The sequence below is a fragment of the Fistularia commersonii genome, chromosome 16 (assembly GCF_037954325.1).
Source record: "Fistularia commersonii isolate RoL2024-O1a breed Wild chromosome 16, RoL_Fcom_v1.0, whole genome shotgun sequence".
NCBI classification, from domain to species: Eukaryota; Metazoa; Chordata; class Actinopteri; order Syngnathiformes; family Fistulariidae; genus Fistularia; species Fistularia commersonii.
The window spans coordinates 15,605,518-15,623,978 of NC_141299.1; the positions used below are offsets into that span (position 1 = coordinate 15,605,518).

Consider the following 18,461-nt stretch of genomic DNA (forward strand, 5'->3'; position numbering starts at 1 on the left):
ACTCTCACCATTCAGTTCAACAAATACATCTTTTTTTTTTTTTTTTTTTCCATTTTGGGGTATGACCAAGATTAGAATTCAGAGCCATTCTTGGGAATTTAGTGCATATTTATTTATTTTACTATGAAAATATGAGATTTATAATTTTACTATCCCCAGGCAATTATTACTTTCCCTGCTGTAGGATTATTAAGGGATTATCTCTTGGGTCATTGTCTGGTTAAAATCTTGGATGGTATGTTTTTATTTCAACAATAGCTTCCCAGTCAATTAAATTACTAAATATAATTGTCAGTAAATTCCCTCTGTTATTATAATCATGGGCAATTACCCGGAGTACATCGAGTAAATGACCTTATCAGCAAGAAATATTTCTAAAAGAAGCAGATAGTCAACAAATAGCAGAACATGGCAGGAAAAATGCAACAAAACAAACTTCTTTAAATTAAACATTTTAAAGTAATACAAGTGATTTATTTTCTTAAGATGCACGTAAACATTCATAGCCCTCCTCATATTCATCCCTCGGGTCTCCAACGAATCAAAAGCAAAGTTTTCTGCGTTTAAAAAAAAAATTAAAAGTCACATGGGCATTAATTCAGTTGTCAAATTTATCAATAAGATTTTAATTTTTTTAATTACAGGATCCACCTAAAATGTTATCACAAGCTGACTTTTAGCAAAGGCGTGGGAATAAGGGATCCTCATTATAGGCTTCCTTGCCTCGGCGTATCGCACAGTGGTGTCTACGAGACACAATTAGTGCACAGTGGGCCTGCAGTCTGTTTGAATAGTCTGTTGGTTTTAGTTTCTGCTCACTGCTAATTCAGATGTTATTTGTGGCTTTTTTTTTCCCCCGGCGGATTTCAGAATTTAGACTTGTGACAGTAACACGTATTTTACAGATGTTTACGCCTGAATGTTTGAAATGGTAGTAAATAACATTTCATGTTGCACACGTTCAAGTCGGTCAGTGGTGAATTTGATGGATATGAAGACACCGTCACAAAGCAATGATCTCAATAGCTTTTACATAATGTATATTACAGCCATTTTAAAAAGGATCTTAATTGCTTTCATTGTGTTATTTATCTATGTCGCAATCGATAGTTTTTCACATTTCACCCCCTTCAGTTTTTTACGGGATGGTTTGTAGAAAGCTTCAGCTTAAGCGTGTGTGTGACCAGATATAGGAGAGAGAGGATCGTTTCTATTTCCCTGTTTGTCCTCTACTTCCCTGTCTTTAGGGTAGTTTTCCAGCACCCCTCCTTCCCACTATCCTTTCATCGTCCTCCACCTCTCCCCTTCATCTTTCCCATCCTCCATTCAACCCTTTGCCTCTGCACCTCTCATTTGATCTCTCAGAAGGAAAACATGCCTTATTCTGCAAACTCGTGTATTTGCTCTCTGTATTTATTGAGCAACTGCATTGTAATCTAGTTTTAGCAGTAACTGTTAGATGGTAGCTCTACAGTAGAGCAGACCACATCTGGCCCGCCAAACTATTCTCTTTAGATATTTTAATGAGTATTTTCAATCGATTTTGAATTTAGAAACTCTCTATTTTTTTCCTTTTGTATGGATGATCACATACAAAATAATGTCGGTACATTTTTATCATTAATGATTTTAAAGTTGAAATAAAATGGCAAAAATCTTTTATTTTCATTTTGTCCATTGTTGTAATTTTGTTAGCCCTTGCATAGAAATTAAGAAATGTGGCCCGCCAGCCAAAATAATTTCCTGCTCTAGAGTAATTCAACAAGTTATATTCATAAGGTCACAAGAAAACAATGGTCGTCGTCTCGTGTTACCCCTTTACCCCTGCGCAGGATCGCAAAATGAAGTCAATAAATGACACGACTGATCATTTTAACAATAATTTATCCTCTATGAATCCCCGTGGGGAAATTCATTGTCAATTAACCCATCATGGATGAACCATGTTGCCGTAAGTTGCCGTCCAATCAGTGCCGGGGGAGCAGTTGGGTGTTCAGTGTTTTACTCTCCTTCACTTCAACGCTCCAGGAGGCGTCGGGAATCGAAGCAGGAATGTTCGGTTCCAAAGACGATTGCTCCATCATTTGTGCGGCGCAGCTCCTTTTAGTATCAAGCTTGGTTAACAGTGCCTGTAGGTCATCTCCTGAAGGAGCGCTCCACAAGCTGGATGCTTTGCAGATTTATCGATAGTTCGGTTTTACTTTTGTTTTAGGTTTGCAGAAAGCTGGTGTTGCACAACTATGCAACATCATTTTAAGCATTTTTTTTTTCAAATCAGTTTGCCAAAACAATAAGACTTCTAAGTTTGCATGTGTGGGAAAAACAGAAGAGAGTGTGGTTTAAATGCTTCAGGTAGGCTCCGGGGAACACGTCATCCAGAAAGGTGCGCAATGGATGTTCCCGCTCTTGGGCCCTGAATAGCGACGATCCGATAACAAGCACACCTGTTTTGTAAGCCTAACTCCTGCTCCAAACCAAGATTGGAAACATATGTGCTAACATCCGCCTCTTTGCCACACCCGGCCCCTGCGAAGGAAAGCACAGGGAAACCCCAGAGTGACAGTCTAAGCACCGCTGATTCGGTGTAATGTAATTCTACTGCTGGTGTTTGCTGTGAAATATGTCATAACACCAGTCAAAGAATCGTGTGTTATATTCTGTTTATACAACCCGCATTTCCCTGCCCACTTCTTCCTTTGTCTTTGGACGTGTGACATCGCCTTTTAGGCAAAGACTCACTCGAAAAGCTCTTTTGGGCCATTCAGTCGCCTACGCGCATTCTGCATCAGTGCCATTCTCCACACCTGCGGTGTGTACAATGAAAAAAAAAGTGGGGAAACATGAAACCGTGCGGCAAATGCCAATATGGCCCCCGTATATAACTGCTCCTTATCATCCCGTTAATGTAATCACATATCCGCATATTTCACGGTTCATCTATAGATACGGGGGTAATTCTTAGGCGCTTTGCTAAATGTGATTGCTCGCTCAGATCTTGTTCTCACATTCCTTTATTAGAGCAGATACTGGTAATTTCCTTTCTCATAGGAAAGTGTGAAATAAGCAGTGCTTTCTCATTTTCCTACCACCTCTCTGCTTGGATAAGACCTCAAAGTACCCCCCCGAGTGGTTCTCAGTAGTATATGGAAATGAGATTTCATCTAGTTCCTGTAGTTAAAGTTGAAGGAGATCATTTCTACCTTCCTATCACATTGATTATTTTTTTCCCTACATCGTAGCATTGCAATGTTTTCATAAAACAAGAGAAAGTGGTATCCATGCAACCAGTCCCAATCGTCCGTTCCGTTGGTGGGACCATAGACTAAACAGATGATGGAGACGGATGTGCCAAGTCTCACAGATATGGTCACCCAAATAATAGAATAGCTATTTAGAGATATTTTAGTCATCAAACTCTTCACAGAGAACTTATTTTATTATTAAATCGTATAGCTTGACATTTTAAACAGCAATGAATAGTAAGAAACGTTGCACCTTATGTGGTCTCTTATTTCCTATACACGAACAGACATATATATTATCACGAATAAGTTAACACAGCATGTTTAAACAGATTTATTTTATAGTTGTAGTTGAAGTCATGCAACTTGAGCCCACTGATCTCCTTTGTGGTCATGGAAGCACAATTGTTATTAGCCGACGTTCCCATCGGTTTAATCAGCAGTGAATACACAAATCTGATCACTCTGAAGAATCTTGGACCATTTAATTAAAATGTGGTAATTGGTTTTCCTTTGGGCTCATTTGGTGCTGCAAAGATCATGTCAGAAAATCATAAAATAGGACCTGGCTAATGAAGGCATACACAAGACAGCAGCCAGTCAGACAGACAGCTGTGCAACAGAATAAACCGTGCACAGCAACTTTATGCAGATTTCAATAGACGATAAGCCAAAAGTCCTTGTTCTTACAAATACTGAGACAATATTAATGCTGATATTAATGACTGAGGTTCCACGACATTGGCGTGTAATAGATATGATGAACTTTCAAAAGCTGCTGTTAAAAACAAAATGACAAAAATGAATAATTCTCTGTTGAAACAGCAACATGTGAATCTCTTTCAGGTATTTGCCTGGTAATGAGGACTAAAAACCGTAATATAATCCATTTATCTGCACACACCACCGACTGTAATTATGTCAGACCCATGGTGATAAACAGAAACAATCTTAAGCACATTGTTGACATTTTGAGTGATGTTTTAGAACTGGAAAGCTTTTCATAAGAATCTGCCCCAGCAATACTTTGGTTTATATTAGCATTATCTGTAAACTGTATTGCACAAAGACAAAGCTGTCATGTGTAACATTTTATTGAGAATATAGAGGAAACACTGCAGTGTAAGTCTAATTAGGGGGATATTTAACCATGTTTAGGTAAGTATAGACATATCATGTACACCGTAGATGATTTAATAACCAAGGATACTCTTCCCGTCTTTCTCTGCTGCCTCCGTAACACCAGAATGCTCCGTTTCCATGGTTACACTTCAGTAGGCAGGGTGTTGTGCATGTGTGTGTAGGTGGGTGCAATAGTGGGGGTGCTTATGCTTACGTATGTCATGTGTGTGTGTGTGTGTGTGTGTGTGTGTGTGCGTCAGCGAGGGGGGTTGTAGTAGCGCTGAACACTGCCAAGCTCCAAGGCAGAAAATAATGAAATACTGGATTTCTACAAACAAAAAGGAGCTGGAAGACCACTTTTTTTTTTCTTTTTTAAAGAAAATGTTCATAACCACAAACACGGTGAAGTACAGGAAGATAAAAAAAAAGAGAATTCTCTCAGCGCAGAACTGGATTCTGAGTCTTTTCCTCAGCATTTGCTTGTATGAACAAAGACAAGCTTGAAGCAGCATGGCGGAGGGAAGCCCATGGAGTACTTTCTGTCCTTGTCAGCCTCAGTGAAGTCACAGCCAGTATGTTACGCTCCGTGCCAGCTGCCACTCCAAGGCGCTGGAGTACGGATGCATGGAGAGAAGACACATATTATGCCGTCCTGAAACCTTTCTCTGCCACTTTTGAATATTTAATCCGACATACATTATCTCTCTTTTTCTTTTTATGCGCGAACGCCAACCAGTGAGGCAGGTTTCTCATCATAAACGCCAGCAAGGCATCGAAAGAATGCGCTTTTACTTGCAAGCGTAAACAAAAACAACAGTGCATTTGTCCGGCGGCCTTGAATAACTGAGAGAGTGAAAACTGATTTTACACATCAGCTGATATCAAAGATGTGAAAAGCTTCACTTTTTATGACATGTATTTTGTTGTAAAATGCAGTTTGTTTTGAAAAAAAATCTGACCATGATGGGGAACAACCGGATATTACCATATCACACTTAACCAGATCGTGCATCCCAGTGAGCACTATATTTACATTACATTACATTTCATTACATTACATTCAAATCTTCAAATCTTTGTACTTAAGACCTTAAAACACTTGATAGCCTTAACCTTGACAATTTATATTTTATTGTATTTCTTATTCTCCCTCCTTCCTACTATTATCTATTACTGTTATGTTTTTGCTTGAAACTCCGGCAAAACAATTTCCTTCGGGATAAATAAAGTTACTCTCATCTCATCTCATTACAGTTATTTGGCTGAGGCTTTTATCCAAAACGACTTACAAAAAGTGCAATTCAGTCACCGAAGATCCGAAGTACCAGTAGTCGGAAGTCAAAAGTGACCACTCAACCAAATAGCCGTCTCAAAACCATTGTTATTTGTTTGATTGGTTACTCAAGGCACAATGATTCACGTGACAACCATGGATGGACGTCTCTCTCTCAGGGTTAGTTGGAGGCCTAAGAGGAGACATTGCAGATGAATGCCAGTTGCTCTCGCCTGAAGACAAAAGCGCAGAAGCGCTGCAGTTGTTGGGATGTTGAGATCTGGAACCAAGCTGACCAACTCGAGGGACTGGCTGACATTGTCATCTGGCAATGAATTGTGTTCTTCTGCGCTAGTGCGCGATAAAAGCTTAGTATTGAGAACAAAAGAGGCTATTGCCACGACAGTGATATAATTTTTAGCATATTAGTCTCACTTAGCTAATTTCTTGGTCTAATTTTTTTATTGAGGCCACGTGATAGGTGGTAACATTTCTCAGATGAACTGCATATTTTAACCCTTATCAGTATTATATCCTTTCACAGGTTAAATGCTGTAAAAATAAATTGGCATGTTCTTTCAAAAGCATTTCTAAAGGATTATTAAGGAAAAAAAAAAAAATCAAGCCAGGTCGGGAAACATTTGTAGTATCTTTAGATAAGATAATAAAATCCGCCATTTAGCAATGAGAAAGAGTATTTAGATGGAAATCCTGGACACCAAAAATGACTGATAAAGTCAGTTAGTAGCCTAGCTGATTAAAAAATATATATTATTTCTTTTTATTGGTTGAAATGTCATCCATTCCTGGAGCCAAAGGATGTGTAACAATGATGCCCGCAAGGTAACAATGACAGATGACAGAAAAGCCACACACTAATGCTAATATTAGACAAAGTTATGTCTGTATCTTCAATTTCTACCCCAAAAATAAGCAGTATCATTTATCGCAGTTTAAAAACCAACATCCATTTATCTCTGTCCATACCATACTTCTAATCCAGTGGAGCTTTTCCAAAAAAGATTCAAGGACTTTGAGTAAAGGCCTGTTTCCAGGCCAATTCAACACCGGCTGGTAGCTATGATCCTCTCCCCAGATAGCGCTTGAGGTTTCTAAATAATTGCTAGGTTGTGTTTGGAGCACATGGAGACAGGAGTTATTCTATCTTAAAAGCGTCTTTCCCATGCCAGATCTCACAGTTTGTGTGTCCACATGTCCATTTGGATGTGACGGGGACATTTTTTTTTTTTAAATTTATGTTGAGCATTGCTGCTAAAGGAGTTGTGCTGTCTCTTATTTTCTAAAATGAAAGTCTTTCATGAAAAGCCTTTTTTGTATTTCAAAATTCTTTCCAACAATCCTTTTAAAATGTGTAATTTCCAATTTAGTAAATGTGATTAAAATTAAAGTGAATGACTTCTGTTATAACTATCTTTGATAACCATTGCCTTTCTAGTTTTGAAATATCGATTGCTGGAATGCAAAACCTCCTATCTGCAAATTTTTCGATTTTAGGGTTTTTTGCATTGAATGGTGAGAAATGGGACGGCTCCACATTTTCAGTCTCTCTGCAAGATAATCCAGCCCTTTCTTTTGACATAAATGTCACATGACAAAACTCCTATGTGCGTAATGAAGCAGAAAAAATGAGGAAAAAACACTTATCTGCATTGTCAGTGGTAAAAATACATGCTATGTATTTTTAAATTATAACATAGAAATATAGTCTGTGAACAATAGAATATTCTTGAATATCTTTAACAAAGACCACACTACAATCAAATGAAACGTTTTTTTCATTTCCTGAAAAATGTGGGTTTTTTTTCCAGATAGGAGGTTTTGCATTCCAGCCATCGATATGACATATTAAGCATTTACTTGTTCACACATGCTGGGAGCAAACCCAGATATTTTGGGACACATTATCAGTCCCTGATAACTGTTTCTCCGTTGAGTCTCTGACATCGTCTGCCACGGCATCGCCGGATAGCGTGAAGTGGCTTTTGGAATAACGAGAGCGGCGGAGCGATGGATCTCCGATGTTTCATAAATGACAAGATTTGATCATCTCATCTGTCGTAAACCTGAAAACAGTGCCGTGTATTTGCCGCACGATAGCGTCTCGCGCCGTTCCCCGGGCCTTATTCCATCCCGTTTTCTCAGCGGGAAATAAATTGCAGGAAGCGATTTTATAATTGGTACCCTTTTTGCTGCCTCTTTTCTTAAAAACTGACCAGATAAAACCTGGAAATGAAAATCCTTCTAGCTGAGATTTATCCCATTTACCTTGACCTTAAATAGAAACTGAAGGTTTAAGTCATATTCCATGTCAGACTGGAAATGGCATAAAGTTACCTGAAGCTAGTTCAATCAAACTTGAAGGCCCCTTTTTCTGGCAAGCAGTATTTCTGCAAAGACAGGACAGCTGAATTGCTGAAGCAGAAGACAGTATTTAATATTAAATAATTAATGAGCTTATGTTTCATCACCGTTCCCCCGGTCTAGAGGAAGTCCAGGACACTGCAGTGGTCCACACACAGTTTTCACAATATAAATTTTGTCACTTCTATTCAGTTTTCTAAATGCTCACAATTTCACGCGTTCAGTTTTCGTGAGCCAGAATATTGTCCAACGACTTGTTATCAAGAAGGGCTTCTGTCGACATTTGCCGAAATTAGTTTTAAATCCAAACCCGCAGCCTTGAAACACGTCGCACGTCATCTTTCGTTGGCTTTTGCAATTTGATGAAACTGAATTTTCATATAACATATAAAACACAAGTCGTTTTCACCTGTTTCCCGGGGAGATGGGGAACAAATAATCAACGACCAAATAGCACAAAAAAAAAAAAAAAAAAATTTACAGACCTTTAAATTTGATATTTGATTTGTTTATGAGAAATAAATTCAAGATTTTACAATTCAATTTTCAATTTGCTCGCAGTAAAGCTTCACTTTCAAGTTTCCGAGTATTCAAGCCGAAGCATTTGCCCCATCGTATGATATATATAAAATTGACATTTATAATCATGATTTTTTTTTTTTTTCATAAAATTTCTATTCTTTTGCTGATAAGCCATTAAGCAGAGAGAAAGATACACTCAGTTTATATCATGCATACTGCATGTGCGCTGCACACCCAAAGGTTAGATAGCTTGACGTCATAGAACATTACAGAAAAACAACCTTCATGTGGACGTCAGGCGTGCTCGCTCAAAGGCGAGAGCTTCTCTGCGAGCTGTAAGTAGTAGTTGAACGTTTCCGCCCAGTTACAGCCGCCCTCCTTGATGCCTCTAGACTACATCTGATATTTACACAAAGTCAGCTGATCCGGTAATAGTTGTTCATTTTTCGCTCGCTCAGATACACTCGGTGAACACGTAGCGCAGGAAAAAAAAAATCTAATCCTTAAATATTGCTCTTGTCCTTTACACGTTCTGTCTGATCCTCAATTGATGGTATCATAATGCGGTATTAGGATTGTACGAGGTCTGAAATCCTCTGTTAATCTATATATATTAAGCTATATGACCACATCGCAGTTGCTAGGATGGCCAGGTGTTCTTATTCCATGTCATTTTTCATATTTAACACAAACATATGCTTTACATAAGTAATGTCAGCTCAAGTCTTTTAGAACAATTTTTTGGTGTTTAAGGCGATGGCTAAATTACCATTTAAATGTAAACGTGTTTGATATATTCTCTGAAAGCAGGAGCCAATCCCTTGTTTTCACGTTGATGTGCAAAATAGCATCAGAACCTGAATTCAAAAGATGTGAACATTGTTATTAGTGGCTTGGCCAGTTTTCACGTTTATCATTTGCAGCCATGAAAAGGAATGAATCTGTAAATTAATCAGAAATCCGTCCAAAATAGTCAAACTCCTACTTTTTGTCGCATCCGACTCGTCAAAAAACGTCATCATTGTGAATTGAATTTGTAAATCAGCATAAGAGTCTTTGTCCTGCGCAAACGTCAGGTGTCATGGAGCGGTGAGCGGGGACTTAAGGTTCGTGGCATTTGTTGTCATTTGATAGAATCAGAAAGCAGGTTTAAAAATAATCCCTCGAAACGCTCAGCTGAGACACCAGAGGAAAACCATGTCACTCGGCCCGTCTGGGAACTAGAGTATTTCACCGGGGAAGGAATCGGAACTGTAATTGATAAAACGATGTGTTTACGGGTTGTTCGGAAATGATGTTTCAATGTTTGGACAGACTAGATTTAGGCAAAGAGTAATAATCTTGATAGTATATTATTAAAGGGGTTCGGTTTGCCGCAGCTTTGCCGGATTACACTTCAGCTTTAAACCAATGTATTGTTGCAGAGAAAATAACCTTTAAGGCTGAAAAACACACAGTTTATGCATCTGTATCTCATGGTAAATTAACACCTTAAGGTTACGAGGCACTTCACGCAAGATGGCATTCACCTATTCTCACACACACACACGCACACACACAGACACAGTGTCTTGCCCAAGGACTTTTAGTCACATAGGCACAAGGAGCCGGGATTCGAACCGCCGAATTTCTTATTTGACGCCTTATTTACCAACTGAGCCACTTTTTTTGTTATTCGCAACATACAAAGTGATACTTGCTGGTCATTTAAATGCATTCACGGTTTTTCAGAATAAAAGAAAGAAAGTGAAGCTACTATTTTCTCCAAATGAAAAAAAAAAAAAAAAATCTAGGACAACTTTTGAAAACAAAGTAATGAAAACTTCTTTTCAAAATTCTGATTTTCTTTTTCTTCTGTTAATAAACCATGACTGCAAGTGTAAGTAACAACATTTCTGTTAACTGAATTACACTGAAAAACTTCATTTCTTGCTCTTCAAGTGTAATCACTGTGCGCTAAGTGGGCCTTGTAGCTCGGGATAGATGCACTTGTTTCTAGGACAACCGACACAGGGGAGCGTAAGGGCTCGCTTCAGATGTGCGCTACAGAGGGGGATTTGTCATCTTTGTCCAGGCCCTAAAAATCATCTCTTTTATGCCTTTCTGGCCCACACACACACCTGTCTTATCATGCCAGTGATATTGTTTTATTCAGAGTCTCTTTTCTGTCAGATCTCATTCAGCGGTGAAGTGCCACTGCGCTATGAAAAATCATTCTGCCACAAAACGCTCATTTTTTTTAGTTTTCTAATGTAGTACCGATATGACGTTCATGTTATTTTATGGTGTAAATGGATATCGCTTGAAATATTTGAAATGTGGAATCTGCATTAGAAGAACTGCAGGTGAACGTCTTACTTGTGTTACAGCTGCTGGTTTTAATTTACTTTTAATTTACTTTTTAATCGCTTCTTTGTTCAGAGCGCTCACCTCGCAATGATCGACGCCCTGATGATGGCGTACACCGTCGAGACCATCACCGCCGAGAAGGTGATTGCAAGCATCCGTCCGTATTCGTCCTGCGACCCCGAGGAGGAAACGCCTTACGATACAGAGGACGCAGTCACCACCTGGATCAACAAGGTTGGCAACATCTCGTGGATTTTTTATTTTTCTGTTTGCATTTTCTCGCACAAAGCGACGGTTCCAGGCCAAATATGAACGGCATATCATAATATTTGTGTATGTGCATGTGTGGTGCATGTACAGAGAAGCACCATTTCAAGCGTTAGATATGATAAAATACCAAAACAAACAATATTTGCTAATATAATTGTTTATGACTTACTGTGCCGCAATGCTTTCGAGTTGAGCGTTTTGTTGGAGATACATATTTTTATTCCCCCCTTTGAAACAGTCCTAACTACTTTACTAAATATATTTTTTAAGAGTAAGAATAAGAGCAACTTTATTATCCCGAAGGAAATTGTTGTGCCAGAGTTAAAAGACAAACATATAAATAATAGTAGAAAATTGTATAAACAGTAAAAAAAAAAAAGGAGAATTAGAAATACAAATAAAGTAACAAGCGAAAACTAAAAAGAACATCAATATATATTTGCAACTTTTTCTTCAAGTTGCTCAATAAGTACCGAATAAACCAATTTTTTTTTTTAATATGTTTATGTTGTTTTTCATGCTTTATAGCAGCAGCAAGAGTGTCTACTGTACATCAGCAGATGGTTCAGGCTTCTCCATAAAGAACTAAAGGACCCATTCTGTTTACATTCTTTTGGAAGCGAAGTCTGAGCTGCTGCCAGTTCCAAGTTGCACACACACACACACACACACACACACACACACACAAACACACTCTAAAAGGGGTGTGGTCATGGAGTCCCGCTGTTCAGACATATGGCTCGTTGCTGGAGTACAGCTGCGTTCCAAAGGTCCCAAATTCACCAGATTAACACATAATTCCAGATTTGACTTGATCTTTATGATCAAAATTGATCAGATACTTTTCATGCTGTTACTTTCAATTTAATTTGATTCGGCTCGTAAATTAAGTTTTTGGAGACAAAATCATGGCACCCAAGGGATTCCTCTTCATTTATTAGTTTAAGCATGCTTTCTTAATAGTGGACTAGTTCCATTATTATTTCTTATTATCATGGTTTAAACAAAAAAATGCAAAAGAAAGGCCCATGGTTAAGAAAGCTGAATTGTCTTGTTGATGAAGTGCCTTATGGATTTTTGTGCTGCTGTTGATTTAACATTCAATCTTGTTTGTTTCCATCCTTTTAGGTCAATGAGTATCTGAAGGACATTGTAAGCCAGGAGAAGAAGAAGGAAACAAACAGCACAGAGCCTGCAGGATGTCCTCGGGTGAGTTTGTCTTTTCTCCGGCTATGTCTAAACCCCTTAAAAGATGCACAAGTTTGCAGATATAACTGCTATAGACAGTTAAAAAAAAAAAAAAAAACAGTTAGAAAAACTTGTGGTTTTCACTCCATAACCGGGATAATCTGTCTTTGACTCGCGTTTTATCTGTCGGTATCACCGGCCTGCGAGGAAGCCTTTCTCTCACCACGGTTTCGTCAAAGGAAACGTCAGTAACTTATTTGAGCTGAATGAAGCAAAATTTGTAATTTGAAACGAGAAAGATCGCCTGAAGGCGCCTGTAATTCGGTCGAAGTAGGAAATAATTTAGTGGCCTCATCCTCTTAACGACAAAGTGCACTCACATAATTTTCTGCTTAAACCAGCAGAACCTCCCCCAGTCTAATTACACCAGAAGTCATGCAGTGCAAGGTCAGCCGTGTTTAGGGTTCGGCCTGCAGTCCACATCCCGACAGTTACATAACTCACTATACTCTCATCCATGATGTCTAAAGCTTAAGAATCATGGGCTTCTCGCTTTGTTTGTTTTGTTTTTTTTTCTGTGTGTGTTAAATATATTAAAGAATAAGAGTAAGAATAAGAACAACTTTATTTATCCCGAAGGAAATTGTTGTGCCAGAGTTACAAGACAAATGCAACAATAATAAATAATAGTAGAAAATTATATTAACAGCGGAAAAAAAGGGGGGGTAAAATAAGAAATACAAGTGAAGACTGTTAAGTGTCTTAAGGTCTAAAGTACCAAGTGAAAGATAAGGAGTGCACAAGGGTATGAAAAAATATTGCACATGCAGCTGTTACGAAATGAAATATTGCACAGTTATGAATAAATATACAGATAAATAATTATAATTTACAGTAAGTGGTTAAGATCTTTTTTTTTTCTTTTTTTTAAGGTTTAAGATTTTGAGCTTCCCTGCGGCTGAAGGGAGAGGAAATAAAAAGTCTGATTGCCTCTTGGTTATTTCACATTTTTCATGAAGGGCATTTCATTTAAATTCGCATCTCATCTAAGAGAGAATGTAATGTGTACTGTATTTGCAAGTAGTCGTTACCCATGCAGCCATCCGCATTCTGTATTTTTTTTTTTTCATATCCTCTAAAAATCTTTTTTTGAATCAGCTTCAAGTGAATAGATACAGTTTTCAAAGTGAAACCTTCTGTCATACAATTGCAAATTTTTTTGTGAATTTCTCTTTCTCATCCTGATGAATCTCATCAAAGAATCCAGTTGAAAATATCAAGTGGTGTTTTCATTCGCCTCTTTATTTTTACCCCTGGCCAAGACTATTGGTTAATGATAGTCATCTGCTATTTGATTAAAAGCCCCTGTGATTTGCGACCGAGATGCAATCAAATGCCACAAATCCATTTATTGTGATTGAACAGCCAGTACACGTAGCAGAGGGTCAGACCCGAGAGTCCGCCACTCTATTTCTAATTCCTAATAGAGTCAATATACGACCTAAATGGATTGAAGCACAAAGGTAAACAAAAAGGCTATTTTTCACACTTCCCTTCACTGACCAGTCATTTTGCGATCCTCTGTCTTTCACCCGCCGCTCCAAGCAAGGGACCAACGAATAAAATTGATGCAGCGTTTTCAGCTCTGAAACAACATTTGAATGTTTGCTCTTTACTTTGAGAGCCCCAATCAACCTTGAAATGCTTGAAACAAGAATTAAAAGCATTGCACTGATCGGAGACGCGAGAAAATATCCTGATGGTCAGTGACGAACACAAACATGGACTGAAAATTTTTTAACCTTTTAAATTGCATTTGAAATAAATCATTGAGTAATCCGCTGACTTGTCCGTTTCACTTTGGTCAATATCAGAAAAACAAGTCATACATTTAAAATCAAGTCCAGTAACGCACCCATGGAGAAAACTGCTTTTGTTTCGTGTGTTTGTTTTACATAACTTTGTTTTGACTTTTACCTCTCCATCAAAAGTTCCGTCCTGTAAAAATCCACGACGCGACGCATCAGTGACCCTGCTTTTTTTGTTTGCAAGTTTGCAAAAGGGAAAAATAAAACCTGCAGCCCAGTCCCACGTTTTCAGTCCGAGCTGAAACGGAGCAGTGCATTTTGTGCGTTCGAGGGTGCAATCCATCCCTGACCCGAAGGGCCGCGCAGACTTCAGCGTTTGACGATGATCCGACCGGTCAGTCTGCAGACGCGGCGCCGCCTGCCTTCGCCGACTTTGACAAACACACAGGAAGACGCGCGCGAGACGCCGTCAAGACCCGTCTTAAAAATATCATTTGACATGTTTTGTAACGCGATGGATAAGAAGGAATCTGTGTTTACTGACTCCGTGTCAACCAATCCGGTTCTCGGTTTTACCAGATCTGGCCTTTTTCAAAACATTATCCCCAATCTCGGGGCTGCTGTCGAAACTCGGTTTATTTATATATCACTCTCCCGTGCTTATGGCTGATATTGTTCATTTATTGTTTATTGAACCTCCCGTGGTTGTGGGATCTATTCGAAGCACCTTGATCGCACATTTGAATAAAATCAAAACGGATGAGTCACGTAACGTGCAACTTGCAGTCGCCGAAACAACGAAACTGTAAAATTCTAATTATGCAGTTCTTCTGACTGCTGATGAGTAAGAAATTGCAGCACTTTTTACCAACCAAAAGAAGTAACATGACTAATTTGTTAATTCTCACCAATCATGAGACACTTAAAAAGGAAGCACTTGAGGCACAGTCAGCTTTGATAATAAAAAAAAAATCACCTTTGTGTTCATGATGATGCTGATGATTATTATTATTATTATTTTTATAATTATTATTATTATGTACTGCATCAGTCATAAAAAGTAATTCAGTTAGACAGTTATTACAGACAAACATTGATCTCTCTTTGGACCATTGTGAGTCGTGCATGCACACACACACACACACACACACACACTCACAACTGTTGTTTTAAATGAAAGACTCACTATGAGATCAAGTTGCATCTACCTGCTGCCTGTCTGACCTTTGTTTTCATCTCCTGTCAGTTTCTACTTCCCCTAAAAATGAGGATGTGTCTGAGGATGTTCACACATGAAAAATATTACACAAAATCTGATTGAAAAAAACTACGCTCCAGTTAAAAAAAATAATAAACCTAACCCGAAACAACTCGGGAGACCAGAAGGTGCAGTTTTGTCTGCATATCTTGCAGCGCTTTGCTTTTTACAACCAGCTCGACCTTCACACTGAAGCTGTGTACAAACAATTATCGCAAAAATCAGGAGAGGATTAACTGGGACGGCTGCTATTTCAGTGTTTTATTCCAGTCATTACTGGCAGAAGTAATCCACCAAACATTAATGGTGAAGTGGAAAGGGATGGGTTTGTGTGTGTGTGTGTGTGTGTGTGTCCTGTCTTACCTCTCTGCAGGGGTTTGATTGGGGTCTTAACAGATTTTAGACTGGTTGCCAGCGCTTAGCCTGAAAGTCTTGGAGGACTTGCAGACTTGACCGTCTTGGTCTTGTTCTCAAACCGTAGCGGTGGGATTTGATTAAAACATTTTCCCTCTAAATTTTAGATTAACCCTTTACTGGGTTATTCAGAACCATTTGCAAAGGAGGTCTTCGATGAAAAACAAATAAATACTAGCCGAGCCTCGCTTACTCCGACAAGTTTGTTGGGTACCTGTCTTTCGATTACGCATTTCTTTCCACTTGCTTTTCGCCATCACATATTGAAGACAGACACCATGGATGAGCGAGAGAAGTAAAATAAGATACATTTCTTCTCTGATCGAAGTCAGAGTTAGCTTTATTGTACTGGGCATACAGTAGAATCCAAATGACCTTTCTCACAATCCCAAAGGATATAAAATTAACAAAATAATGATAATGCAGTGCAAATTAACAATAAAGTGCACTGTTACATTAAACATTAAATTATGAGATAAAAAGTATAAAGTGCACTCAGATAGAGACCGATATTTGACGGCATGAGAGAGTACCGTAATTTCCGGACTATTGAGCGCACCTCAATATAAGCCGCACCGGCTAGCCGATCGCTATCTCGGGCTTCCTCCTGCGCACTAAAACCGTCAAAGACGTCTTCTTCGGTGTCGGAGTTTAACGGACTCAGAATTTCCCGGTCATGTCATCGATCCGATGTAACACGTTTTAGCGGCGAGAAGCTCATTAGCACCCCCCCCCAAAAAAAAGCCATATATTAGCCGCATCGTTGCATATGACAGGGTGCCAAGAGAGGAGCTCTGGTATTGTATGAGGAAGTCTGGAGGGGCAGAGAAGTATGTTAGACTGGTGCAGGACATGTATGCTAGCTGTGAGACACTGGTACGGTGTGACCAAAAGACAGCAGGCAGAACTAGAGGTTGCAGAGATGAAGATGTTGAGGTTCTCTTTGGGAGTGACCAGGATGGATAGGATCAGGAATGAGTCTATCAGAGGAACAGCACATGTTAGATGTTTTGGAGAGAAGGTCAGAGAAGCCAGACTGAGATGGTTGGGTCATGTACAGAGAAGAGATAGTGAATATATTGGTAGACGGATGCTGGAATTGGAGCTGCCAGGCAAGAGGTCTGGAGGAAGACCAAAGAGAAGATTTATGGACGTAGTGAGAGAGGATATGAAGGTAGTTGGTGTGAGAGAGGAGGATACAGAGAATAGGGTTAGATGGAGAAAGTCGACTCGCTGTGGCGACCCCCTGACGGGAAAAGCCGAAAGAAGAAGAAGAAGAAGATTCGCCGCATCGTTGTTTACGTGAAAAAAGTCGCGGATGATCGTCCGGAAATTACGGTAGCTCTTTTTAGTAGTTTAATGCAAAGGTCAGTAAGAAGTATCGTAACGGTATACGGTCCAACAGCAGCAAGATGCTTTTCTCAGTGCAAGGTAGCAGTCGTGCACGCAAAAAAAAAGGGGGAAATGTTTGGATATATTATCAGAGTCCAGTAGAGAGCAGGACGAGGGAGGGTGAAGTGAGAGTTCGGCATCTTGAAGTCAAATTCTGATATGAATTGTATTATTCAGAGTGTGCACGGCTTTATAGCGACTCAGGAAACGGTCATGACGCATCAATGTTTCCCTCCCACTGACCCAAAGCCAGCAGTAACTCGGATCTGTTGAGCTCGGCTGAATAGATGTCCTCGTCCCCCAGTCTCATCTCTTTGTGAAATATAAGAATCGATGGCGTAATAATAGAACTGTAGCCTGTGTCTGAGCTTCCCCAAGCCTAAGTGGACTGATATATATAGAACAGAGTATCCCCATCAGTAGCATTAGCAATAAATCAAAGAAGAGTGCATCAAATTGTCAAATCCACTGCAACTAGATAAACCTAGTTGAGTAAATGTTGTGAATGGGATTTGGTCAGGTGCTCGGCTCCTCCCTGAGGCATACTTTACTACTCGAGTGACCTCGATCAAATTGGGAAAATCCGAGAAGGGTTTGGCTGTTCTCCTCGTTCTCGGATCTGCATTTTGAATTAATTCTGGACGTTTCCGCACGGAGGCGGGGGGGGGTTGAAGTCATAAGAGCTCCCTTTTGAAGTCGAGCGTTTACCAGCCACTTGGCACGTGTGGGACCTTTTTTTTTATTCTGCCAGGTTGTGCCAGAATTACTCAACTTCTTGTGGAACAATCTTACATCATCACCGACCAGAGGAATTTTGGGAGTCAAAGGAATCGTAGCTTTTTCTTATCATTTAAAATCATGTCCATGACATGTTAGATGCATTTTCCTTTGAATATTGTGTTCGCTGCTTCGGGTTATCTGGATTGTGTGGGCAGTTCTCGTGTCTTTCCTTGTACGACTAAACCCCCGCCGCTAACTAAATTTCACTAACAAGCGTTCTTGACTGTTGTTTTGTCTTTTGTTTTTGTTTTGTTTTTTTTGTGTTGCTGTGCTGCCGCAGTCTCCAACCAAGTGGTACATGAAGCTTGTGCCTGTAAGTCAACAAAATCTGCTTTAACTTTTTCATGTCGGTATCGTCCTGTGAGTGAGTCTGTGGCTTAGCATTCAATATCACCGTGACACGCATCCATGTTTGCTCCCTGTCTGTTCATCCATGATGCTCTCTTTTCAATTTAATACTT

At 39.3% G+C, this 18,461-nt stretch overlaps 1 protein-coding gene across 7 annotated transcripts in view; it reads left to right on the forward strand.

Annotated features, from left to right (window-relative positions):
- Positions 1 to 18,461, forward strand: part of camsap2a (calmodulin regulated spectrin-associated protein family, member 2a) — a 45,730-nt gene that overhangs the window by 6,557 nt on the left and 20,712 nt on the right. For 4 of the 7 annotated variants that reach the window (XM_086161221.1, XM_086161225.1, XM_086161222.1 and 1 more), the window contains exons 3-5: positions 10,963 to 11,124; positions 12,289 to 12,369; positions 18,281 to 18,313. In XM_086161221.1, coding sequence (XP_086017347.1) covers positions 10,963 to 11,124; positions 12,289 to 12,369; positions 18,281 to 18,313 — 276 coding nt within the window. The remainder of the gene's footprint in view (positions 1 to 10,962; positions 11,125 to 12,288; positions 12,370 to 18,280; positions 18,314 to 18,461) is intronic. The other 3 variants (XM_086161223.1, XM_086161227.1, XM_086161224.1) reach the window with 1 other exon arrangement.